This window comes from Coturnix japonica, chromosome 2 (assembly GCF_001577835.2).
Source record: "Coturnix japonica isolate 7356 chromosome 2, Coturnix japonica 2.1, whole genome shotgun sequence".
Lineage (NCBI taxonomy): Eukaryota > Metazoa > Chordata > Aves > Galliformes > Phasianidae > Coturnix > Coturnix japonica.
Window position 1 is genome coordinate 114,195,740 of NC_029517.1, and position 26,572 is coordinate 114,222,311.

Below are 26,572 nucleotides of genomic sequence, written 5' to 3' on the forward strand. Positions count from 1 at the left end.
ACTGGGACTGCAGTGGGACAGCACTGACGCAGCCGCAGTGCCTGTGCTCGCTCCCCTGTGTGTGCAGCAGGCATGGCTGCTGCCCAGATTTACAAACCACGCTCTTTTTGCGTCAGCTGCAAACTCACACAGCGTGCCCTCTGCATCAAAAGGCACAACCATATCATAGCCCACTGACGACAGAGCTGCTCACCAGACCAGCATACCTCATTAATTTTAATGCAGAATACAGAGAGCATTCCTTACTTCTGCTTGGAAGAAGTAAGAGATTATACCTCAGCATCCTCCTGCAATCCAGTGCTTCCCAATCTCTCACCACAGGCTCTGCAGTCTCCTTAAACCCTTGCAACCGTGCACTGCAAGATGCAATGCTACTGTGAGCAGCTGCTGCCACCCTCAGGTCACCCTCGTACCAAAACTCGGTTTGCCTTTGGTGAATGTCGTCATTCACAGTAGTGCAGAACCACAGAATCATAGAAAGGCCTGTGCTGGAAGGGCCCCCAAAGATTATCCAGCTCCGACCTAAATGCCATGGGCAGGGCTGCTGCCCACCACCACAGGCTGCCCAGGGCCCCATCCAGCCTGGCCTTGCAAGCCTCCATAGATGGGGCACTCAGCTCTGGGCAGCTGTGCCAGGGCCTCACTGCTCTCACAGTGGAAGTTTTCTTTGAGTCCAGACCCTAAACTGACAGCAGTGCACCCCCACAGCCAGGCAGCCGCACACATTCCCTCTCTGCAGCATGGTGCACAGATCACTGCTTCCCAGACATCTCCTGGCAAGGCCCAGCTGGGCAGAGGCCAGCCAGCTGCATTGGGCCTGCAGGAACACGGAGCTCCAAGCAAGCTGTGCCCACCCTGAGAACATGCCACTGCAAGGGCTGGGACAGCAGGATGGAAACCAGAGCCAAAAATGGGGCGGCCCGAAGTCACCTTTTCTTTCCACAGATGGATTTATCCACACTTAGGGCCTTACCCTCCGATTCCCAGTCCTAACAGCGGGTTTGCAACCAGATGCACAGCTGTGGATAAACTTGGGAAAGAGCACTATATCAGGCAATACACAGAGGTTCACAACAAGTGTTTGCTTGCATTTATACCACCATGACTATCTCAGCTCATAGCAGCTGAAGGACGTGGCTCTCAACAGCCATGAGATGATACAGCAATGAGAGAATAATCAAGAAAGCCAGAAGGCATTGTGCTGCCCTCAGCATGCTGCAGGAGGGATGTGTTGCCAACCACTAAATCAGGCACTAGGTAGGAAGTAGTTGTACTCTCCAAGGAAGTACATATTGGATCCTAAACAAGTTTTGCTCATGAGCGTTTCATCTCAGTGATATTTTAGTTCCCAGCTTGTTCTTTGCTCTAATATTTGGCTGTTGGATTATACCACCATCACGGCTGCTGGGGAACCAAAGTTCAAACATGGGGGTTTCTGAGTTTGTGTTGAAATCAGGGCTGGTGTTTTAGACCTTGTAACACTTTAACAATTTCTTAAAGACCTTCTTAGGCTATTAAAGCTTGTAACACCTTTGGAGGGAGTGGGAGATACAGATTACTCTAGCTTTTGGTTTTTGCTTTTTAATTGTTGCATTTTCCTTTAATTTTATGGCCATGCCAAACAGTGTAAAGAAACACTCAAAAGACAACACAGAGAGTAGAACCACTGCTAAAAGCAGCTTGAGGAGAGCTGGAGTTATGATTTCAAGTGGTCTCAGGCTTAGGCAATCTACCACTGTTCATCTGTACGCCAAAGGCTCTTTGCTTAACTTCAGGGAGCTGCCAACAAGCTTTTAGCAAAAGACCCCACAAGCCTTTCCAGGCTGCTGATTTCTTGGTGCTGGTAATAAGTTTCCCACCACAGAAGAGAATTCCTGAATCCTTTCTATTGTGATGCATATGTAAGAGGCTGTTACATGTTCAAAAGACAACTTCAATCCTGAGTGCCTGCAGCTTTCAAAATAGTATTGGTATCCTTTGAGAGTTCATGCTGCAGTGAAGGTTGTAATCATTTCCACCTGGCTCATACTTTTAGATTTGCAGTGATTCACAAATCAATAGCAAAGAGACATCAGTGGCTCTGTAAAGGCTTATAAGACATCAGGTGAGAAGAAGCCATCATTTTACCCATGACTTAAATAGTGTTTGCCAAGAGCAGAACGGTGAGACTCAGGCATCAACCCTCCATCCTGCCTGTATGTTCCCTCAGATCACCTCCACTTGCTTTTCCCTATCTGTGACAATCCTGATCTCATCAGTTTCCTTACCCATACACCTTGTATCTAGTTCCACTGCTCTGAATGGGATCTGCTTTCCACTTGAGTCTGGTGGGCTGAGTTACCACACAGCTGAGATAGTATGTATTTAAGATATGTCATTACTATGGATGACCCACAAAGATTCATCTACTTAACTCAGTGCCCTGGGCACTTAATCCCAGATCCCAGGTGTGTGAGGTTTATGGATCAGCCTTGACACATACACAGAATTCAGCTGACTTGATGAGGCTGAGTAGACCTGGTGTCCAAACCCATTACAGGACAGAAGTAAAACCCCATCAAAGGCAACAGATTCTAGTTGGAGGGAGGAAATTTCAGGCTGCTGCACTCTTATTGTTCAGCAAACTACATCCATCAGGACAAATCTTGACAAGGGTTGCAAGGGAGATTCTTGTTACGTGCCATAACTCACACTCTATAAAACTAAAGCCTGAGCCAAGACAATCACAATGAAAAGAGAAAAAAAGATTTTCAGCTAACAGACAGAGAATACTAGAAAAACCAGCTTGCAGGGACACAGGCTTTTGTCACAGTGACTGACATCTTGCCTATTTGGGAGGAAATGAATTAAAGAAAAATGAGGAATGTATGTTGTCAAGTGGGTGTAACTCAAACCAAGCAAACGAAGGAGCACAGGAAAAACTCGGGCTGGCATCAAGGCTGCAAGAGAAGAAGCTGGAAGAAGGCTGCAGATACCCTTGGATATATATCCTTCATATTGTCTTAGATTTCAGCGTGGTAATGAAAACTGGGTGAAAGACAACAGCATCCAATATATCAAAGCTGGGGGGTTTTGCAGAGCACCCCCAAGCTGGCTGCAGAATTCAGTGTTCTTGCTTCTGTAGTGCTTACCTCTTATCCCAGGATTATCCAATCCTTTGGATTGGATATGTATTTGCATCATACATTGCAAATCCTGCAAGTATCTATATCCACACTTCTAAATGGACAAGCTTGCTTTGGTACAAAGGAATAGCACACAAGGCTCTGTTTAAAACAGCTTTCAGTTCAGCCGTAAAGCCAAAAGCACTTTTTCTTACTGTTCTTTATAGCCTTCCCAGATCTTCCAGCCACAGACACATTGTTTGTTTATGCCGCACATAAATAACCATGGCCAACGTCACATTTTCATTCAGTGGAAAGCACGTGGAAAAACTACTTTCCTTCTGTGTGTTACTTGCCTACAAAGCTGGAATCTCTCTGTAAATTCCTGATGGTGACCCCAAGCAGTTGCCAAAGCCTGTTCCATATCTGGTATTTTAAGAAATTCCTATGAATTTATTCCATTACAGAATCACTCCATCACCACTTGGTACCTTTTTTGTAACAGATGACAAGGCAAAGGACTTCATGATCTCTGAAAAAGGCAAACCCTTAACGAGACTTATGTTAACCTCTTGTCACCACGATGTTTCTACTGCAGTTATCATACAAACATCACTATCTGAATCAATTAAAAAAACCAATAAAGTCAGGATGGCTTAATACTGACTCAACAAAAATAGTCATACGAAACCACTTTGTTGGTTGTTGCTGTTCTTAAAAGATTCAAAATAAAGCAACAGATAGAACAACTTTCTGCTCTTTAGTATATGGGTTGATCTCCACTGAGAACATGAAGCACGTTTGCTTCTTTGGCACAATGCCCTATACCACAAGTAACTGAATTTCTCCCAACCCCCTCCACCTAGCTAGGAGTTGGCAACAAACACAGTATTGATTGCTGAACCTGAGGGCTGGCTGGCAGCACTCCCTGCCCGCTGTGACTCAAGGCCCTGTAGTTGTTCTAGGATTAGTCATAACTTTACAACTTGCTCTCCTGAACAGGTGAGCACTGCTGTGTGGGCCCACTGGAGTCAGCCAGCTCACAATGGTGTTCACAGGTGCCCTAGGTGATGTTTCAATTCAAATGGAGTATTCTCTAACTTGACAACTCTCAATATCTCACACTTAGAGCACAATTAGGTCTAAGAGCACAATCACTGGCAGTGAATCCAGAACCCAGAACCATCTGCTTGGAACCGACAGCTTATCATTCACCACCAGCTACCTTACTCATCCTCTAGAACTTCACGTTTGTTAAGAGAAGGGGAAACATGACCTTGTGAAAAACTGAAATCCTCAATATACCTCAATATAGTCAGGCAATGTTAAGTTCATTATGGGGCCCTTTCCTAGTGAACATCTTTCACCTATGGGTGGAAAAAGTCATGTGGCCACATGCTGCGCTTTGTATGGTAATAATGATAATTTCACTGTGATTATGTGAGCAGGATGGGCTAATCTCATTTTACAGGCTTTTTTAGACTACTGTGAGAGAATTACAGATGGCGTACTAAATTAGATTCTGTGTTTGTGCTTCCTGTATTTTTCACAACCCATTCTTCCAGTGTGAAGCATAATTTTCTAGGACAACAAATTTCAGAGTTGGTTTCAATCTGCATAACGTATAATGCCATATTCAATCTGTAATTTGGGTAGTTTTGATTTATCCAACAAGAAAGAAGCACACTCATAATTTAGTCCTGCCAAGTCATCACCTCTGGCCTCCTGAGAGCTCCATGGTGGTCCAGCACCAGCTTTTCTCATCTTTATTTATTTATATTTAAACTGCCAGAATAAAACAGCTCTGCAGGTTAAATAATAACAGGGCTTCTCTTCCAGATCTGTGTTCTGACAGCATGCAGCTACATTTGTAATGTGTGGAGGGCAGGAACTCAACTCATGAGGTCAGAAGGCTTGCTGAGAAAACCCTGGGGGCAGAGAGGAAACATGGCATAGTGTGGGTCTTCCTTCTGTTGTACACTCAGCTTTCTTCAAGTGTCATCAACAACTGGTTTGCTCCAAATGAGAACATGTTAAGGGGAGATGATCAGGCTCCCATAAACAAAACACCAATGGGTGCTACCTACGTTTTCATGCACATGCACAAAACCACATATAAGGTCAGCAGAGAAGAGAGAAAGCTGGCATGCTTCCTTCAAACAGACAGGGACATAGCTGACAAACTTATGGGCAACACAGATCAAGTATAATTGGTCTCAAATAACTGTTAATTATAACAATCATTATTATATAGATTGGCTACAGTCTTGTCTTGAGTTTCAAAGCTGCAGCAAATCCTGGCCTTGCTAATTAAAATAAGCTGTGGGATCTGCAAGCTATTAGATAGTCTTTATCTAACAGAAAATTGATGAAATAGCTCAGCACATGGATAAGCATGAACATCTTCTCCCCATACACAGGGTGAGGAATAAGTTCTGTAACAGACAACCTAAAATGTTATAGAACTAAACTCTGTTTAGTTTTTCATTCTTCACTTCATCATTCTAATTGTACTAAGGAGCAAAATTTGCATGCCAAAACTATTCATAATTGTTGATATTCTCCACCATGCCCTCACTTTGTCTGTTATTATTTTCTTTTGACATCCAGTTCTCAGAGTCAAAGGAAATGCAAAAAGAAACCAACAAAAACCCTCTGAAATAGATTGCAGTGGTGGAGAAAAGTCAGTGGATTTGATTTCCAGTTCCCAGACTCACAGTGATGATGGATTAGATTGGACTGTGAATTCCATGACATCCTAGAGAAAGGGAGAGCACTGTTTTCTGAAAACTGGTTGGACCTTTTAATGAACAACTGCGATCACAACAGGTACCAAATATCAGGACTATCTACAACATACAGCCCAGTGCAGGATTACCACAATGGAGTCCTATTCTTGCTCAAGGTCTTTCAAATTCTCTAAGTTTTGCTGAAAATTGTCCAGTCTTCTGTTCCTCTGGGTCTTTCAAAGTACTTCACATACAAGATGTAACCTGATCCCAAGCTTTTGTGCCTTCAGAAAGAAGGAAAGCGTAGCCATAAGAAAAACATCCAGTGAAAGTGTGCAGTACTCCAGTTTGACAAAAACAGTCCTCAAACAAAGTAAGCTAAAAATTAGATAAGCCTGTACTCAACATGCCTGAGAAATGAAGTTTGTTTATTTTTCCAGGTAAAAGCAATAGGTGAGTTTCACAACATTTTGACACAGCAACACGAACTGGTCTCAGAAACTCGGCCCTCAGTAGCTATTGCTACTATTTTCCATAAACTCTGAATTCTGGGGAACAAACACTCCTCAGGTGATAAAGCCACGGTTATACAGACACACAACTTTTCATTGTCAAAACAAAAATCCAGCCAGAGCCTTGTAAACAGCATGTAGCGCTGCACAATATTATCAAATGTGGCTGCAGAGTTGCCAGCTCTACAAATAATAAATCATTACAGTCAAACAAAAACTATAAAACAAAATACACATACATAGGAATGTATATAAAAACAATCTTACTGATAAAGATATCAAAGGAACAGAAGACTTGAAAGCGAGGTTAGACTTGAAAACCTGTATGATTGCAATTATTATTAACTTAATATTACCCTGTACCTTTTTTTTTTTAAACCTCAGGAATCGCGTTTACTCAAAAACCTCATCAAAACCACACAGTATAGAATTTGGCAAAAATAACTTTGTACATCAATTATTTACTTCAACTGTGAGAAGGATGTGAGTGATAGGGAAAGATACTGTAGTTTTATTGGGTGGGGGAAGTTGGATTGGTTACATTCTGGAAAATGAAAGAAACGTTTTCTTTTATCCTTTCAAGAAAAGGATCAGGTAGAGCCTGATGTTGCCCAGAGAAATGCTTCCATTGCATCAACTGCGACATGGAGAGAGGTTTCTTTGAATTATGCTTCCACTGGTCTTGTTTGAGCTGACAACATCTGGACACTGAAGGTTTTTCTGATGAAGGATCTGAAAAAAGGATGCAGAAAATTAATCAGGGAAAACTAAGAATATTTCAGTCTGAATCAGTAAGACTGTGATAATGAATGTGAAAATAAAGCAATGTAAAGAATCCTTCTATGTCAATGAAAACTGAACATTTGTATCCACAGTAAGAGGGGAAAGGTTGTTTCTTGCTCATGGATCAAAGTTATCGAAATCACCGTATGCTAGTTCAAAAATGAATCCTTTCACAAACAGATGGGAAGGGAAATATCCTATCTGGCAATTTCCCTTCTTCCACCTTCCCAGTTCTGTAATATTTGTGTTTTTTCCCACTCTTTAAGTAATTCTGAATGTAGAAGTATCTTGCAGCAAAATTCAAGCCAGTTTCTATTTCCTCCCACAGGAGTCATTCCAACCAGCTAAGAAGAGTTCAAACAGTTATTTCACTGAACTTAGCACTCCAGAGGTGGATCTCTAGTGCACTCTTTACATTCACACTATGCCAAGTTGCTCAAAAAATGCCACACTGTATACTGTATATCACAGTAAGAAACAGACAATTCCCTGTGAAGCACACAGAGAAGAACTGACTTTGAACTGTAGAGATTCTAGGGAGTCTAGAGTGCCAAGGAACAGCAGTTCATTGCAGGGTATGTCATGTATTGCTGACTTTGTGATTCATCTGTTGCATGTGATAAATAAAGAAATCACTTCTGATGGAGAAAACTGCATCATTGCTGTTATTGATTTAAACCGTGTCATCAACTAGTTTCACAACAGTTACGTGTTTCTTAGCAAGTGACATAAGCAACATGACTCAGTATTTTCCAGTTTTTTAAACTTTTGAAGAGACCATAATGTCTCCCATATGCAAGACTTTCCTTTTGACTGATGATACGCATTTGCACTAGACTTGAAATTTATTCTTTTACCGTCCAGTAGAAAAATTAGATTAGATGCATTCTGCAAGTACTTACAGATTCTGCATTCCTAACTTCATAAATAAAACCACGATCAAGTAAAATAATAGTATAATACTTTGTAGCTGATCTGCAGTCAGAAAAATAGCAGGCAACTTGTCTACACAACCCACACATAGTTAATTATTTCCTTTCACAACTCTTGAGGCTTGCTAAAGATGGCCCCAGTATGAACTGCCAACAGGAGCTTGGTCAAGACCATACAGTCACATTGGTAGATATAATGGAGATTGTAAAAAGTTCATACATTGTAAAGCCTGTGGTATTGTTTAGCTCCAATTTAGTTCGTCTTTTGAATCATACTTGCAAGAAATGGAGATGACAAATCAGTAAGAGTTCTTAGCATTTTCTATGTCACATCTATTTCCAGGAACCAGGAGCTGGATCCCCAATGAAGTAATCTGACAACTTTCTCTTCTTAGTAAATTCAGACACCAACTAATGGTAGCTGCATTCTGACTCACAACCATGACTTGTAAGACCATGACTCATAACAATTTGACAAGGAAACTGATAAGCCAATTTGTTCTCTGCTCCTTAGGAAGCCAAACATTTCCCAACTCATTCTATCATTTCTAACATTAAAGTTTATGAATGTCTTTCTGGTTTTCCCTTGATTTACTACTATAAACATCCCATTTTGGATACACCGAGACAGCACTGGCCTGTTATCCAGTAACATGAAAACTACCAAGCAAAATAGTCAGCAGGTCTGTATTACTTGTATTCTCATGTATTACTTAACTGTGTTAACGTGCATTCTCGTAGCCATTCCTTCATGTTTTGTTTATTTATTTATTTATTTATTTATTATTATATATATTTGTGAATACTGTATATACATATTTCATACTCCAAGAAAAGAAATGTACCCAGGCAATAGACACTTTTTTTCTTTAGGAAATTGGAAACTGAAGCTATCATTACTGCCGTGGAATACTTAGGGAAAACAAAATATACATAACACTTGTTGATTGTAACAAATCCCTACCTAAACTGGCCATAGCTAATTCAAATAATTAAGATGCACAATATATGAATTGGTTGTTACTGTAAGGAACTAATATTTCTTCTCCTTATCTTATGAAGGTCTCCTATGTATCAGAAAAATCAGACAATATCTGGCTGGTCCCATAATGAATCTCACTGCTTCAGTCCCGTTTTACTTAGCTTTGTAGTTTTCTCCAAAGACAGGCGAATATAGTTCATATAGTTCATCTGTAATAGCCAGAGATAATGAAAAAGAAACTCACTTTGATGGTCTTTGTTCCCCATACAGTCACATTCAAGTAAGTCATGGGTAACACAGCTGGAATTCTCATGAAGTGTAAAGAGATTTCTGAGCTCCTCAACAGAAAAATGGATATGTTCAGATGTCTTGGAAAGGTCTACAACTGCCCCTGAAAGGTCCTGTTTGCTGATCTGTCTTTGATAAATCTTTTCTTCTATTGAGCCTGTATTGAAAAAACGATATATGGAATAATTTTTGACCAATATGTGTCAAGAAGAAAAGTAAAATCTGTTTCTTGATAACAGACACTACAGAGGGATCTGGATAGACTGGATCAATGGGCCAAGGTAAACTGTGTGAGTGTCAACAGGGCCAAGTGTCAGGTCTTGCACGTTGATGACATCAACCCCAGGCAACCCTACAGGCTTGGGGGAGGAGTGGCTGGAAAGATGCCCGATGGAAACAGACCTTGGTGTACTAATGGACAGTCGTCTGAATGAGCCAGCAGTGTGCCCAGGCGGCACAGCTTGTGAAGGGCTTGGAGAATATGCCCTATGAGGAGAGACTGAAGGAACTGGGGCTGTTTAGTCTGGGGAAGAGGAGGCTGAGGGGAGACCTAATTGCTCTCTTCCAATACTTGAAAGGTGCTTACAGCGAGAGTGAGGCTGAGTTCTTCTCACTGATGACAGGTGACAGGATGAGGGGAAATGGCCTCAAGTTGCACCAGGGGAGGTTTAGGTTGGATATTGGGAACTACTTTACAGAAAGGGTTGTTAAGCACTGAGGTAGGCTCTCCAGGGAGGTGGTTGAGTCACCATCCCTGACTGCATTTAAGATCCATTTGGATGTGGTGCTCAGGGCCAAAATTTAGTGGTGAGTTGTTTGTTAGGCTACTATGGTTAGGTTGTGGTTGGACTTGATGATCTTTAAGGTCTTTTCCAACCTGAGCAATTCTATGACACTATGATTCTATGACCAATATTCATAGGAAATGCTGAACCACTATTTTCAGATATAAAAACAAGAGCACTGAAAAGGCAAATGAATCTAGGGGATGGATCTATTTTAACTGAATTCAGAGCAAATTAAATATATCTTTCAAGAACAAATTACTTCCAAAAACTCCCTCTCTTTCTTCTACTGGCAAAATTTCTATAGAATGTGTTACAGCACTATCTCTGACCTGTGGTTAGAAGTCTGTAGATATGAACAGTATGTTTCTGACCATCTCTCCACACTCTGGCCATTGCCTGAAGAAAGAAAAAAGATAAAGAGTATTAACAGCCTACTCTAGGACTAAATTTCTGCTAAAACTTGTAGCCTCTGCTGATCTAATCACTGGCTCTGCTAGCTCAGGCAGAAAGATTTGCCCAAAGAAATAATTTCTCAGTAGCTGTCATTGACTGTTTTTACAAAAGTCTTCTGGTATTAACTGTAAATTATTTTGAAAACATCACTTGCTTTGTCCATCTCTGCTTTGTCTTCAAAAATGGCATTGCCATTCCTTTTAAGACTGTAGGATCAGTTTCACATGCAGTTCTTAAACAAAAAAGTAAGAGTAGCATTATACAATTTTAGTAAAAAAAATGTAAGGGTTACATGTACTTGGTAGGTACAACTACCCACAACATACTTTGCAGTTTTAGGCAAACTGTAGTAAATTTGGCTGATATAGCAGACAGTGTTTAGAGCAACAAAACAAGTGACCACATGGGGGTACTAATACGCTCTTGGAACAGGACCAGGGCCAAGAATCTGAGGTTATTTCAGGTGTCATGAATTTAGCAGCACTCTACAGAGAGACGTTTCTTACTTTATTCATAAAAATATATATTTTTAATTGTTATTATTAAGGACTATTTTAAGTGAACTCTTCTATTCCAACTAAATAATCACTTACAACCAAGGATACCATTACAAGCACAGCATGGCACTGGCTTTGCTTCCTTTTAGTATTGTTGTCATGTGTTTACTTCATTCCCTTAATTCTGATCGGGATCTCTCTCTTTTCTTAATTATAGTAAATCATCAGTAACACATGCTATGTATTCTGATCATAGTTTTCTTTATAGGAACACAACTTTCCAGTTAAAAAGTGGGCAGGAGAAGAAAGGGATATATGACTCACACCTCTAAAGAAACCAGACTTTACTCTTCATGCAAAAGGGGTTCTAATGATACAAATATATACATTAACAAGAGATAATCTTTTCTTCTTTTCAGAGATTTCCTCCATTACTGTATTTATCCAGGCACAAGGTGATAGATAGCTGGGTAGCAGTAATATATGTAAAGCCAGACATCTCAAAATCAGTCAGGAGCTCCTTTGATGCCCATCACAACCCACATGTACACAATTATATCAGACCTGAATATCAGTAGCTGGATTCCAGTCGATATCATACAGGATCAAGTGAGAAGCTCCAACCAGATTCAGTCCCACTCCACCAGCTTTTGAACTCAGCAAAAAGATGAAAGCTGGACTGTATTTAGAATTAAAATTATCAACAATCTGTTGCCTCTGGGAGACGGGAGTATTTCCATCAAGTCTAGTATAAGAATATCCATAACTTTTGCATGTCTTCTGTAGTATGTTCAATGTCTGAGTGTAATTGGATACCAGTACAACTCTGTCAAACAATGAAACAAAGTTATCTCAAAATCTTAGAGGCAGGTCAGGTTGAAGTACAATAACAAATAATGGAAGGCAACTGAAAAAACGGAATGACAAATCTAGCAAAAATTAAACATCAGCCTGAGGTTACTCATATTTGCTAAGAAACAGAACTCAATGTTATTTGCAGCATGCACTAGATTCGGATACATTATGTTTTACCATCAAGCATTCAGATGTTAAATAATTAATGTTTTCCTTCACAAGAGAATTTTGCTTAATGCAGAGACTACAGGGATCCAGAACCAAACAGAGAATTTTATTTAAAAATCTACATTTATACAGAATAGCTGCTCTTAAGGCAGCATTTGTAGAGGATGTTGTAGCAACTAATAAATAATGCAGATAAGTCTACTTATGGAAAAAGCTAACAGAGTTTAGTAACTCAGTCTCTTGACCAACTAACAACTCATCCTGGGTCAATGTTATTTCTCTTAATTTTTGAGTAAATAGGACCTAAAAATCTAGAATTTCTGTCCCACCAGGTACTGAGGGAGATACTACTGAGTGGACAAATATCTTTTTAATTTAAGCCATAAATAATCTGCTGTAACTTCTCACTACTAAATTACAGAATGTCCTATTTAAGCATCAATTAAAATAAAAGCTAAAAGCCAACTACTTTTGGAAGAGCTGGGCTTCGAGGCATGAATACATTAAAAAGTCACCAAAAGACACAAGGTTGTGTTGAGTTTTCCATAGTACAGTGGGCTGTAGCTAACTCTACCTTAGTTGTGGGAACTCAATATGAAAAATACAGGTATATTTATCTGGAAATCATAGAGGAGCAACTTTGAAAATTGTGTTGGCTGCAAATCTCAGGTTAAGAATTAATGAGGAAGAACCAGGATATGCACAAATATGTCCAGTACCTCTGCAAACAGTTGCAAAGACTTTATTTTGAATAGTATGTCCCTATTACGCAGCTGAAAAGCAAAACAATATGCAGCAGGCCACTCCGATCATCTGCCTTCTACCTTTCTTTCACACTTGCCTTTCAGAAGAGCTGAGCTCTCGGATTGCTGCTAACAACTTCACCAGCACCTGCAATTTTCCTGAATCAGCTTCAGAGAAAGTGTCAGAAGTATAATCTTGTGGAAAGACATCTGTTAGACCTTCGTAGAGACTGGACTCAATATGCTCATCACTTTTTGGATCACTGGATTTTTCCTATTAGAAATAAAAGGACTCAAGCTTCACATCCCCACAAATATATATATTTCATTCTTTTACTTCTAAAAATTTGCTACATTTTTATTACAAGAAGAGGAATCTAAAGCTGTCACAAAGGAGCATATCACATGAGCATAGTAAGCTTCCAGTACTGTGTGGGCAGCAGTTTTAAAACAGCAAAAAGTAATAAATGACCTGCACATACAGTTGTTTCTATGCAGATAATTTCCAAGGGTTATGAAAACACTTTCATTTATGAAAAATTCAAATGGTTATACAATGAAGTCAAGGCAATTCACTTTACTTGCCAGAGTTGCAATTTACAGAGATGTCTGCTGTGGACACTCCTGCAAAGTCATGAAGAACATCTTTTAAGGAACATTTACATTTACACTCACCTTAACCGCACTTGGACTAGTATCCATATAAGTCAGTAATACTAAGTTCGAACTATCATACCAGTTATCTGTAGGAATGAGAACATTTATGTGGAACTAACGAGGTGTAGAGAGTGACAGGATTCCAGGAAAAAGAGAGGCAGCTTGTACCAGTGATGTGTCAGGCCTGGAGCTGTCAGTATCACTGAACTCAAGACGATATCAGAGGGTGGCTTCATGGGAACCAACAGACATAATATGCAGAATAATCTCTAACTAAGTATTCTTTGGAAAGCTCAAGTTTGAATGTATTTTTACAAATATTAAAGGATCACACTTGGAGGGAAAATACACAAAGGTAAGGAAGAATGAGAAAATAAGGTGATATGAAGGTGGAGACATACCTATGTGCAGATTTCCTAACATTTGCATTTTTGAAAGCCAATCTCCTAAAGCAAGCTAGATGTGAAAACAGTGCAGAAACGACCTTAACTAACATGCACATTGACCATAACATATTTCTAGCAATCTCTGTCAGCTGAAATGACTAATTGCAGGCACCCACCCCCCAAGCAGATAGATACCTTCACAGCTTTAAATAGAAGATACGGATGATTGCAAAGTTTTTTCAAAGCTCCGATGCATATTAGTTGAGGACTGTTTTCCAGCCTGCCTTGTAAACAGGAGCTAATAACTCGAGAACTGAGCAGTTTTCGATACAATTCAAGCTGCAGTGCTGTTGGTTGGCAGAAGATTATGTTCTCCTTTTTTGGAGGAAGAAATTTGTTTATAACCTCCTGTGTTCTCCTGAGAATAAAGAGTCCAGTGAGGCGTGTGAGTTCTGCTGCTCTTTTTTCTCCTAAATCTTTTTCCTCCTAAAAGAACAAAGCACAAAATTAATGCTCATCTTGCATTTCATCAAAATAATTTTCTACGTTATTTTCATTAGGTAGTGAATATTTTAAATGCATGATACCACTTCCAGCATAACATAATGATCCGTTCCATAATTAATACCACTGCATTAGTTTAATTCTAGGTTTGGTTTCTCGAGTCTTCAACAAATGAAGATAATGTTACCGAAGATACACAAGGTTCAAATTATATTCCACAAATTTCTTGATTGACGTAATAAAATAATGCAGTCTTGTGGAGAAATTAAGACATAACACAGTATCCTCATATGGTAATTTACATGACATTTTTGGAAACTCAAGATGCTGGATACCTGATAAAGAGCAGCCATAATCTTAAGGCACGTGTATTCCTCACCTCCCTTTGGAAAACAACCAAATTTATTCAAATAAGAAGCTGAAAAGCTTTTGCTCCCATTAATACTCCTGAAGTTCATTTATTCCACAGAAAGCAAATTTCACATTGTTATCTACTAATTTCCTTCTATAATTGCATTTTTTGTTAAATAACATACCTTTGTTGCTGAAGGCTCTCTGGATCTGACAATGGGCTCCTCATATATCTTTCTGTATGTGGATAAAGAACCAAGTACTCCTGGATTTACAAATTCTATTAGTGCATAAAATTCTTGCAAGTCATTTTGGATTGGAGTACCTGGAAAGAGAAAAATTAATTCTGTATCTATAAAAACGTATTCATAAAATTCATAATGCATCCTGAAAACAGATATTTTATTTCAATGGGAATAACTCAGAATATCGAATTAATGTAGAATTTCACTCTGATTAATAAACTACTATCTTCCTAATGGAATAGACTGCATATCTAGTTGGTTTGACAAAGGGATCCCAGAAGTTATTTTGTTAAACAGCAAAGGAAAAGAATGAGTGTATAAAAATGGAGTCCTGATTCCCTTACAGAAGTTCCACAGCTCTTTACCCATCCCTTAAGTTAGACAAATTTTGCTTGTCACTCTTCCTTTTTAATAATCTCTTTTTAAAAGATCCGATATTTGTGCACTTAATACCCATTCCAAAAGTTTATGTTATGTTCCTGTCATATTTACAATATCCTTTTTCCTTTATGTCAATCTGGTACTTTTGTCATAGCTAAATATTAAACCGTAAATACTAACCAGTAAGGATAATTCTCTTCTCACAAGACAGACTAGTGAGGGCTGTAGTTGTCTTAATAGAGCTATTTTTCAGACGATGTCCTTCATCACAGATCAGGAGGTTAAATTCTATAGCCTGAATTTGATCCAAAGATCGTAGTAGCATCTCATAGCTGATTATCATAACTGAATAAAGTGGAGAATTTATGAATTCTTCTACTTTGTGGTCCTACAGGGATAAAGAAAAATATAACACACAACTGCATTTTTTGAAAGCACCCATCATACTACTTACAAATCCGGTGGCTACTGAATTATTTCCAGCATGACACAAAACATTGACTATCATCTCCTCCAAGAGCTGGAGGAGATCAGTAATCAAACATAAAGAACTAAGTCTGGGGCCAGATGGTGTAATACACTCAAAGAACAGTACCACTTAATTATCAGAGCCTTCAGAGCCTCCTATTTGTTGATTCAGATGAATCTATGGGCCAAATCTGGCAAGTTAACCCACCAAAGTACCTTGTACCTGGTGAATCCCCACAGCATGCTTGTGGAGAGGCCCTGCACGCAATGGAGGAAGCACAGAACAATGCAGATAAGGTAACAAGAGCACGGACAGATTTCATCAAGGTTTTCAACTGAACCACAGCATTCCTGATGATTCCAAGTCTGCAAGACTGGAGGTAAGTGCAGGCTTTCTGTCCAGAATTTTTACTGCCAGTTTTGAAATAGGAGCAGAGAATTTCCCTTGCCCTCCATTCCCAGCATAGGAACAGAAGAGCCCTGTAGGCATCACCCAGTGTTGTCCCCACCCCTAGTTTGGGCTCAATAGCGCAGCTCTCATGACAGAAGCAGTGCCTCTCTGATCTTTTCTTGGACTACGAGACAAACAAGGTTCGGGAATCTTTTGTTTTCTCACTCTTTCTTGGTATAAGCTGAGCCTATGGGCACTGGGAACTGCCTGCAGCTGTTATTATATACAGCAGTGAAAGATAGACTAGTAGTTAAAATAATTTTACAAGCCAATTTCAAATAATTAATTTATCCTCTTAACTAGCTGCAAGAGATGTACGTATTATAGCCTCCATGTTCACAATTACCCAAAGTGACTTGACAGGTTTAAGAGAGGAGCCTGGAGCTACACATAGAGCAATTGTCAGTCAGTATTAGGGCTCCATAATGTCCCAGACTTACTCTCTGAACAGACCCTGCTTTGCACTAGTCCAAATCCAGTGAAGTGTAAATGAAAAAATGCTGCATCATGAAGCAGTGCACACCTTGATTCATTCTCCAGAATTTTAACTTAAACGCCTTAACAACCTCTGTAGAAGTGATACTCTGCAAACAGATAATGGAGTTATTCTCTCAATTACATCTCAAATGTTGATCATGTGGATTAATAAGACCTAAATAAAACCTCTGGTGGGGGAGCCTTGTTTCCAAAAGCAACACCTTCTACCTGGCATCTGCATTTAAACAGAAGTAAATTGCAACCACATTTTAAAAGCAGATAATGTCCTGTTTCTTTAAGGAATTTACCAGCGAGGGGTTAAAATGAGGAAAACACGCCTAATGCATTTTAAAAGCCTGCTACTTCTTTGAATGTATTCCTTGTAGGCAAGAATGGGGAAAAAAAAAAACACCAAAACAAAACACTGAGACAAGCTCTTCCTTTTAAGTTATACTGAAGAAATAACAGTATGATAATTGCTGGTTTTCTGTAGAAGATAGACAGTAAATTATTTTAAGATACCTCATTATACTCCAGGCAAGTCATACTGCATCTTCCTTTTGCATGACAATGTATTCACTGCTATTTGGGAACAACAGTCTTAAAAGCTGCTGAGTGTCCTCAATCCAAAAAGCTCCAGTGAAATGAGTAAGAATATTAAAGTTATTTAAATTAAAAGTCAGATAAAAGCTACTGTCATTTTGGGTCACAGTAACTGTCAGCAAATCCAGATTTCTTTCCTCCCAACATTATTCAAAAAAAATTGAAAGAAAACATTCAATTATTTTTAATCACCTTTTCAGGTAATAACGTTATCCTATTATATTTTGTCTTCTATCCACTACCCTTAGAAAATTCTGTATTTCTCCATCTCATCTATATTAAATTACAGTCCCTGACAAGTCAGTTTGCTTCATTTCCACATCTTGAAACAAGTTACCGAGAAAAACGAGTGATGCAAAAAGCACTTCTTAATGAAGTGGATGTGGATTGGCCCCAGTGGACGATGAGTAGGTTCAATAACTTCAGGATTTTGATGCTTATAAGAGTGGATCTCAAATAATTGCTTTTATAATGTACTGTACAGCTTCCAAAAGAGTTTTATAAATAGTTTGAATGCTTCCATCTCATCTGAAATATTCATTCTTCTATACAGAATGTAAAGTGTCTCCACTTCCTCCCACTGGTACACTCAATGGTACAATCAATAAGGACCAAGGAAAAATCATAAAATCATTAAGATTGGAAAAGACCTCTAAGGTCATCCAGTACAGCCATCCACCTACCACCAATACAGCCCACAGAACCATGTCCCTGAGTACTACATCTGACCTTTCCTTAAACACCTCCAGGGACAGTGACTCCATCACCTCCCCAGGCAGCTTGTTCCAATGCATCACCACTTCTTCTGAAAATAAATTATTCTTAATACCCAACCTGAACCTCCCCTGGCACAACTTGAGACCATAACCTCTCATCCTATCTCTGTTACATGGGAGAAGAGGATGACCCAAACCTCACCACAACCTCATTTCATGCAGAGGGCAATAACGTCTCCCCTCAGCCTTCTCTCCTCCAGACTGAAAAATCCCAGTTCCCTTAGCTGGTCCCTGTAAGGCTGGTGCTCCAGACCCTTCACAGCTTCACTGCCCTTTTCTTGATGTTCCAGGTCATTGATTCTTGTGGTGAAGGGCCCAAAGCTGAATACAGTACTTGAGTTGCAGCCTCACCAGAGTTGAATACAGGGGGACCATCACCTTCCTGCTTCTGCTGGCTTTTCTACAGGAGACAGAAACCTAACTCTTATCAGTGTCATTAAAAGGAATAACTTCCTGAAATCACTAGAAACAGATAGCTGAAATAAATTTAGAAAGTTTTTGGTAAAGAGTAACAGGAACTACCAGAGAAACACAGTACAAGTCAGTCAAGCTAGAATCTCTGTTACGTAAAGCAAGGATGGTATGCTCTTCAAGGAAGAACAGAAAGCTTATGGACCTTGTCCCTTACTGGAGGGACAAGGAAGATAATGTCTCCTTTTACATTTGCAAAGGTGAACTATGAGACTTATGCTACATAGGCAGGTGATCTTCAGCTGCTGACAGCTAAATGAGCGTATGGCTCTGAAAGGGAAATGAAGCATTCCAAATAAATTTTAATAGTGAATCACTAGTTCAGGTTTCTGCTTAAAAAAAAGAAGAAAAAAAACCTGGTGAGACCTATATTCTGAGCCAGATAGGACCTAATGTCCTTTAGGAAATAAATCTTACCTGATCAACTGTAAAGACTTTGATCCTTTCACTTCCCAACCATTTCTGAAATTCTTTTTTCCAGTTTTTTACCAGACTCCCAGGGGTGACAATTAGTGCTCGCTTTAGTACTGGTTTACATCCATAGACCCCTTGACGCAGAAGAGTCCAGACAAGTGAAATGCACTGCAAGGTTTTTCCTAAGCCCATTTCATCAGCAAGAATAGCTCCAAATCTGCCACTAACTCTGTAACATATAAGAGGCTATGGTAACACTTTGAAAGACGTATCTGTAATTACTCACAATTGTTTTAGGCAACTGTTTCTCATGGTCATTTCGTTTGCTATTAAAGAATCTATTTGTACTTACTACATGGTTATATGTTTTCTGAAGCCAGCAAGGACCAGAAGTCCTTAGAGTGAAATTCCTCATTTTCTAGATTAATGCACTAGCCCTCCAAAACCAAATAGCTTAAATCTTCTTCTAGAATTTAAAATATAACATAAGATATAATCCTTTTAACACTTGTATATACCTCCTCTTACTTTCACTGCACATACCTTCTTCATCTTCTCTATTCCACACATTCAACTATAGATCATACAATCATGAATTAAATGAATTATAAACCCCAGAAAGTGGTGTGATTCAGCATGAGTCAGATTGTATCTGTGTTTAGAAGATGTGGTATCTTCAGCAGAACTGACAGGCCCTTTGCTGAACCAGCATCTCATCACATCTAGCAAAGTCACAGCAAACAGTGCTACACAGAAGTCAGAAAAAAACCTGTGCAACCTTTATTGTGGAAAGATTATTAATATTAATTAGCTGATCTATTTTTCATAAGCTCCCCTTTGAATTGTCTAATTCTTAAGATGGAACGTGAAAATATTATAGGCATTGAAAGCCAAAAGGATAATTATGTTCTTACCTCATTCCCATTACACATTCATATAGAAATACAATTCCTTCTCTCTGATGTGGTCGGAGATTATTTGCAATGTAAGGATCCACAACTACATCCACCACAGGTAAACCAGCCTTGTTGAACATGCACTGATGACTTGCATTTGGTCTCGGCATAACTAGAGAATCTTGAAATACAAAACATAAGCAAATATTGCACTAAACTTTTCTTAGACTGTTAGCAAAGGGCATTATTCCTCTAACTCAGCTACAGCAAAATGTCAGTAATCTGATGACCGCTAAAAACATTAGTGAACAAACTGACCTTTTTCAGACAGAAAATGCATTTACCAACAAAGCATCTAGATAGCCTTCAAAATAAAAATCCTTTTACAGAGGTGTGCAAAATAGTTTGCACTCTTCTCAGATATAAGGGTAACAAAGTGAGCAGTTGCAGCATTGTTTCAGGAGATGAAACTGCTTACCTAATAAATGCAGCATGATGATTTTGAATACAGAGAGTTAAACCAGAAGGTCTAAAGGGTTTCTAAAAGGAAACTTTAAGAAAACAATGACATACAGAAAGAGTAGACTACATTTACAGGGGATATTTTTGTAGAACAGATTTCTGTAGCCCAGGAAGACTATTTTGTATGTGAAACAGAGAGATAAGATGATTTGCCAAAATATAGGGGAAGAAGGCAAGTGAGCTGACAAAGGCTGCCACAGTGCATAAAAACAAGAAGTTGACAGGTTTGAAGTCATACAGAGGCAAACAGAGCATGAAGCTATATCCTTTGGCTACATCTGAACAACACTTTTGCTTGCCATAATTTGTTTACAGACTCTGATGGCATTACTTTGCTAGACTATGTCCATGCACAGTTGCTGGTATTGATACTACAAAACCTCAGTGAGAAGTTGCATTGTCAGAAGATAGAACGAGAAAGCAATTGACAGCTTCTGATATTTGTATGTTGCTAGAGTAGAACTATATCGATAATTTATTCATGAGAATAGGTCTATTGAAGACTTGTATCACTCAGAGGGATTTTGTTTCCTACTGACAAAAGGCAGAGTTCTGACAGATTACATCAAATTGAATTTGGATATATAGAAAAGCCCTCAGTGATGAAAATATCACCTTTCTGTCAAAATCTTGCAGCCTCGGAGATGAGGAAAAAACAAGATTTAGATGAGTTATGGACTAAATCTTAGAAATCACACATGAAAGACATGATGTTATGTCTTTGTCAGTGTAGTCAGCTCTGTTGAGCATGTAGATAAACAGCATTCAATTTTGAGAAAGGTGTATTTTAATCAAGTATTTTCATTGACAGCAACATGAAAACTTTTCAGTGCTCCCATCACAGTGTCCTAGTCTAGGAAAATACCACCATTACTTCTGAAAGAGATTATGCACCAAAGCACTACATAAATAATACAATTCTCCAGGGCTGAGCAACACTAACGTGTGAGAGTCCAAACTACTGATGTCTTGAGAGTTCTCTGCATCAGGCAATCTGGGAAAATCTCATAGGAGGTGTTCAAATTCACCAGGAGTAATAGAAAGCAAAGTACTAGAATAAGACTTAGTTTTTGACAGAGCAGTGCATAACAACAAAGAAGTTCATTTGAGTACAGAATATATCAGCTCTTTGCTAGATTTTAGATTAGAAAGCTAATGCAGAATCGTCATGAAGGTGCCTCATTAGACCAAACATAATCAAGCTGAATTCAAACTAGAAGACAGTGCTAATGAGTTTGCACTTATGGAAGTGCCAATGATATCGCTAATTACTATATAATCAACATATCATTGTTTATTTACACAGTTGTTAAGTAGCAGCTTTGTCAAGATATGAGGTAAAAAGCTGGACAGAGCTATAACTATAGAAATAATGTAGAAGAACTCTCCTTTTTAATATTTCTTTAAAATCATCTTTCTTTTTCATCTGAAAGATAAAGCCATGAGCAGAATTTACAAGGCCTGCTCTGAAAGTAACGTCTCCTATTTTATTATGTTGGCCTATGATGTCAGAGGCAGATGTTGGTGGTATAGCAGCAGAGACTGAAGCTTCCCACCAATATTTCATCACATGTTGTTGCCATGCAACAGATGGCAGCAGAGGGGCAGTATGACAAAACAGCATCTGGCACGGAAGTGCATATGAAGCAAAGGTGTGCCACTGAATTGTAGCCACAGGCCTTCATTGACACTTGTTGAATGTTTGTGGATGTGCTAACAGTGCTAACAGTGGGTGTTAGCACAGTGAAGTGGTGAGTGGTACATCTGAACACTGACAACAGCAGTGTGAAAGACAAGTCATGTTCTGGACAGCCATACAACAGCCATATGACAGCCAATTTATAAGTGTGGCATGCAGGCTACAATTCATTTCTGGCAAAAATGCGTGGCCAATGGTGGTGACTCCATTGAAAAATAGTATTCTGAAGCTCATAATTTGCTCTGTCTGATAGTGTTACCATGTGCTTCATATCTGTTGTAGTTTTCACAGAAATAAGTAGGAGGCATTACTTTCAGAGTAACCTATGTCATTTAAGAATTCTCATGATTCTTCAGTACAGGGTAGTTCAAGTATTACATAAAAAAACTTTCATTCCAAAACATACCTTGTTGAGTTTGGGGCAGTAAAGTTACACTCATTGGCTGTTACGGATCAAGCAGCATCAGGAGCAATTATCCACATTTGGCTGAACTGCTCTATTACTGACCCCACTGGGAAGCTGGAACTCAACTAGAACTTTTAGTATATGTCAGATTGTTTCTCTGAATGACATACACATTTTTCTTGGCAGAACTCTCAGAAACCACTTCTACAGAAGAAACCACTCAGAAACCACTTGCTTCTACAGCCATCTGTAACATCTGTGAGCGAAAGTGATGCAGTGCAGAGCATTCTACTTGTTAGAAACACACGATAAAATCCTAATATTTTGTTGACAGAAAAACCGCCACTGTATTTCAGAAATACTTCAGTAATACAGTAAGGAATGTGAAAATTCTGGTTAGACACTTAACTTTCTTGAGAGCCAAAGGGTGCTTGAATAAGCTTAAAACTTTGAACCTTACTTGTTTCATTTGGATTGTGACGAGGTTTGCAGCTCTGAGAATTGAGGAGAATATTCTCTTTAGTACTGGGTTGGCAGGCTCTTTTGATTGGCTTACAGAATTGTTTCACAGTAGTTTGAGATAAAGCAGTTGGGACTGTTGCATGAGTCGCTATTCCAGTCTGAAAACACCTGCCACTGCTGAAGTCATCTGCTGAAATTACACCCATCACTTCAATTTCTTTTCCTCCAATCATCAGCGTTTGACCTTCCTCAAGACTGTCTAACTCTTTAGATTTATATCCAGTACCTAAAAGAAGATAAAAATTTAGGAATTAGAACAACACAGCAAATACTACTTCCTTAACATCAGTATTTATCTGCACGAAGGATTAATAAAACTGTCAATAGTTCTATCTCTGTGCAAGATCATTTGAATTCCAGACTGAAAAGCTTAGTTCTAAGTCAGGATGGGCTTTTTGGGTAGATGTGAACCTAAGAAAGACAAAAGGTGAATCCACAAAGCTCAAATGTTTATGCAGCTGCCTGAAATAATTATTTCCATAACACACAGTAAATTAAAAGAGAGGGTTTCCTAGATTCTTAGTAATATACTATTAAGAATTTAGGACACTTGCAGAGAAGAAGAGCAAGAAGTTCTGCTGTCTGGCCTCAAAAACAATCTAAAGCCAAAGCTGTTTTTAGGTTTCCATATTCCTTCTTAAATCCTGCCCTGGTGTGCCTAAGTAGAAAATAAACCAAAACCTTCCTTTAAATCCTTTTTTTTCCACTTAAAAATAGTAATTCTGGAAGCTCATTCACATTCACTGTAAAACTGCTAGTTTTAAATGCAGTTTTGGAGATAAACACCACTACCCCTCACTCAGAGTACCTTCAGAATAATTGAAGAAATTTTAAAGTTACACTTGGTGTACAATCGGTTACAATTGGTGCATTTATGTTTTTCTTAGAGCAGATCAGCATTAGTGACGTTGATACTGCTGTGCTCCCTGGCACAAATAAACACAAAAAATTGTAGCACTGGGAATCAGAATATCTGTTTTCCTACTATGTTTTCTGCTAATTCAAGAAGACACAACAGGGTGGTGGCTGATGCATTCCAGGCATTGCTCTCTTTCTCTCTGCCTTTTACATACCCAAGCAAGTCTATACTTATATTGCTTCTCTATAACTGAATTTGAATTAACTTCTAAGTCTCTGATTTAAAAGTGTGTGGTGCTAACAAGGTTCACAATGTCATGATTGTAATTAAAAGCGCAGAGTACCCAAGTCGGCCTCCAAATTAATCAAATTATATCTTGTAGAAACACTGTCCAATCCAAACTCCCTACTAAATATGCTCAGCTTAGTTAGCAATGCTAATTCTTGCTATTCTTTCAGTAAAAAATACTACCTCAAACTGACTGCAGCCTACAGTTTGCAAGTCTTATTTTTAACTCTGATAACAACCCAAACTGTGTCTTACAGCAGCAGCTGCTGCTAAAACTGCAAGACTAAAAATTGCTACACAGTTGGCTTTGGCTGGAAAATGCTGCTCTTCTTTGTCTTTCTAACAAAGATAATGGTTTTAGTTGCTTGATTGGCTGTAAAGTACAGATCCAAGCTCAAACATTCCCAGTTCCCATAGTACTGACTGGAACGTCTACAGGAAACTTACCTGTCTACCTTCTTAATTCTCACACCTTCTCCAATGCAGTACAAGAGCAACCAAAATCAACTCCTGCCTCCTTTAGCATCTCTGCTGAATTAGTGCAGCCCCATTTCCAGATCGTCTCCTTGGACTATGCACCATTTGGTGCTTCTGCGAAGAATGTTACACAGCCTACTCCAGACTCCCCCATGCATCTGCTTTATATGTAAGAAACATTAAGCTTTCTTTCCATCTCCCTCACTGCAAAAAAAAATTCTAATCTTTGCTCATCCTGTGGTCAACTTTGGTACAGATAACTCTAAAATATCTAAAAAGCCTCTTCTCTGTTATTCAAATCACATTAATTTTAAGCCAGCTGTTAACTTACACACACATGTAAATGTACAGTACCTCTGCCAATGTCTTTGCCTTCCATGTCTTTCAATATTATTGACTTTCCTTTTGTAATAAGAATAGCATCGCCTTCCCACTTCTTGTGCTTCTTCTTTGATGCCTTACACCACATAACACTGAAATACTTTGTGAGGCAGTCAGGTTCTTCCTGCGCTGCTGCTTCCTTTGCCATCCCTGATGTTGGCAAATACACTGCATCTAAAAGGGAAATGAAACAACAAAGGATATCTCAAGTTCTCTTGATGAAGTGTATATTCATTTCCATTTCAAAGAAATGCATTTCATCTTATATAAACGAAGCGGCATACTTCCAATCCTTGGCTGTTTATGTTAAGTGTGGACTGAGACAAAACAGCACGTAAGGACTCACCCTGAGATGAGAACCATTAAATTGTTTTTGGAAAGTATGTGCTTACTGGAAAAGGGCATTTCTTGGTGTGTTACTCAAAGAGATCCTGATTTGTCAGAATGGACGATAACCATGTAAAAAGAACAAAAAGAAAGGCTGGGGGAGAAAAATAAAAAGGAGAAAATGGCCAGTCCTGATGAAGTGGTGCTGGGCAACACTCTGGAAACAAGGGCAGGAATACGAGGTACATGACAGGAAGCAAAGGAGGCCAGTACATAGGTCTGAAGCTGAAGTCATCTGTACTAAGACGCTGAATAGCTATAACTGTAATAATGCAAGAGATCACTCCAACTGCTTTCCTCATTCTCTTGAAGTGATTATGTAAGTGTTGAAACAGATCATCTCTTGAGCATGCGACAACCCAAATGCTGTTACCAGGCTCAGGCTGATTTTGATTTGTCAGCAATTAACCCATTCTAAGCAACATAAATATAAAAGCTAATACAAAATGTTTAGGTTAATAAGGTTAAGAAATTATAATAGAACTGACAGCAGTTGATCATAATATTGATTAAGAATAAATGCACGCTTCCAAGAGTTAGCTATCTGACATGAGCCAAGCAATGGCAGATAAGTCCTCAGCATTATCTAAAGAAATATCTGTAGCATTCCTTTTCAGCACATGCACAGCTTCAAAGAGAGAATCAGACTAATTTTCATTAAAATACCCTTGCATGCTGGTTAAAGGCTTAAATCGGTTTGCTCCTTTGATTCCAGCTGGGACTGAACACTACAGAAATCTGTTAGGAAAAAGCACTTTATACCACAGACTAACCTTTTCACAGTTTCCAGGTGTGCTGGTGTTTAAAGGATAGACGGCAAGAGCAGAGGTTTGCTTACAATAAAAATGAAGCAACTGAATAGTAATGAGGCAAATCCACAATAAATAGAGGCAACTACATAACTCATTCAACAAGCCTACATCTTCTTAAAACTGTGAAACACTGGCATGTTATATGACTAAATGAGTGTGCAATTTTTGATATTTTAAATGGACTATCTAAATGAAAAACTGATTTTCTGGTTGTCTGTAGTATCTCTTGTGACAGGTGCCCCACCTCCAAGGGGCAACAGAGCAGCTACTGGGTACCGGCACAGCAGTCAGGGATCCACGTAGAT

At 39.0% G+C, this 26,572-nt stretch overlaps 1 protein-coding gene across 3 annotated transcripts in view; it reads right to left on the bottom strand.

The window, feature by feature from the left end:
- Window positions 1-5,893: 5,893 nt before the first annotated feature.
- Window positions 5,894-26,572, bottom strand: part of RAD54B (RAD54 homolog B) — a 57,090-nt gene continuing 36,411 nt past the window's right edge. For 2 of the 3 annotated variants that reach the window (XM_015855932.2, XM_015855933.2), the window contains 12 exons: window positions 25,042-25,242; window positions 23,002-23,289; window positions 19,933-20,095; window positions 19,022-19,247; window positions 15,539-15,746; window positions 14,918-15,057; window positions 14,073-14,363; window positions 12,933-13,108; window positions 11,633-11,894; window positions 10,448-10,514; window positions 9,287-9,487; window positions 5,894-7,077 (listed from right to left, as the gene is read on the bottom strand). In XM_015855932.2, coding sequence (XP_015711418.1) covers window positions 6,857-7,077; window positions 9,287-9,487; window positions 10,448-10,514; window positions 11,633-11,894; window positions 12,933-13,108; window positions 14,073-14,363; window positions 14,918-15,057; window positions 15,539-15,746; window positions 19,022-19,247; window positions 19,933-20,095; window positions 23,002-23,289; window positions 25,042-25,242 — 2,444 coding nt within the window. In that variant the 3' untranslated portion in view covers window positions 5,894-6,856. Of the gene's footprint in view, window positions 7,078-8,874; window positions 9,252-9,286; window positions 9,488-10,447; window positions 10,515-11,632; window positions 11,895-12,932; window positions 13,109-14,072; window positions 14,364-14,917; window positions 15,058-15,538; window positions 15,747-19,021; window positions 19,248-19,932; window positions 20,096-23,001; window positions 23,290-25,041; window positions 25,243-26,572 lie in introns of those variants that run through there. The other variant, XM_032442797.1, reaches the window with a different exon arrangement.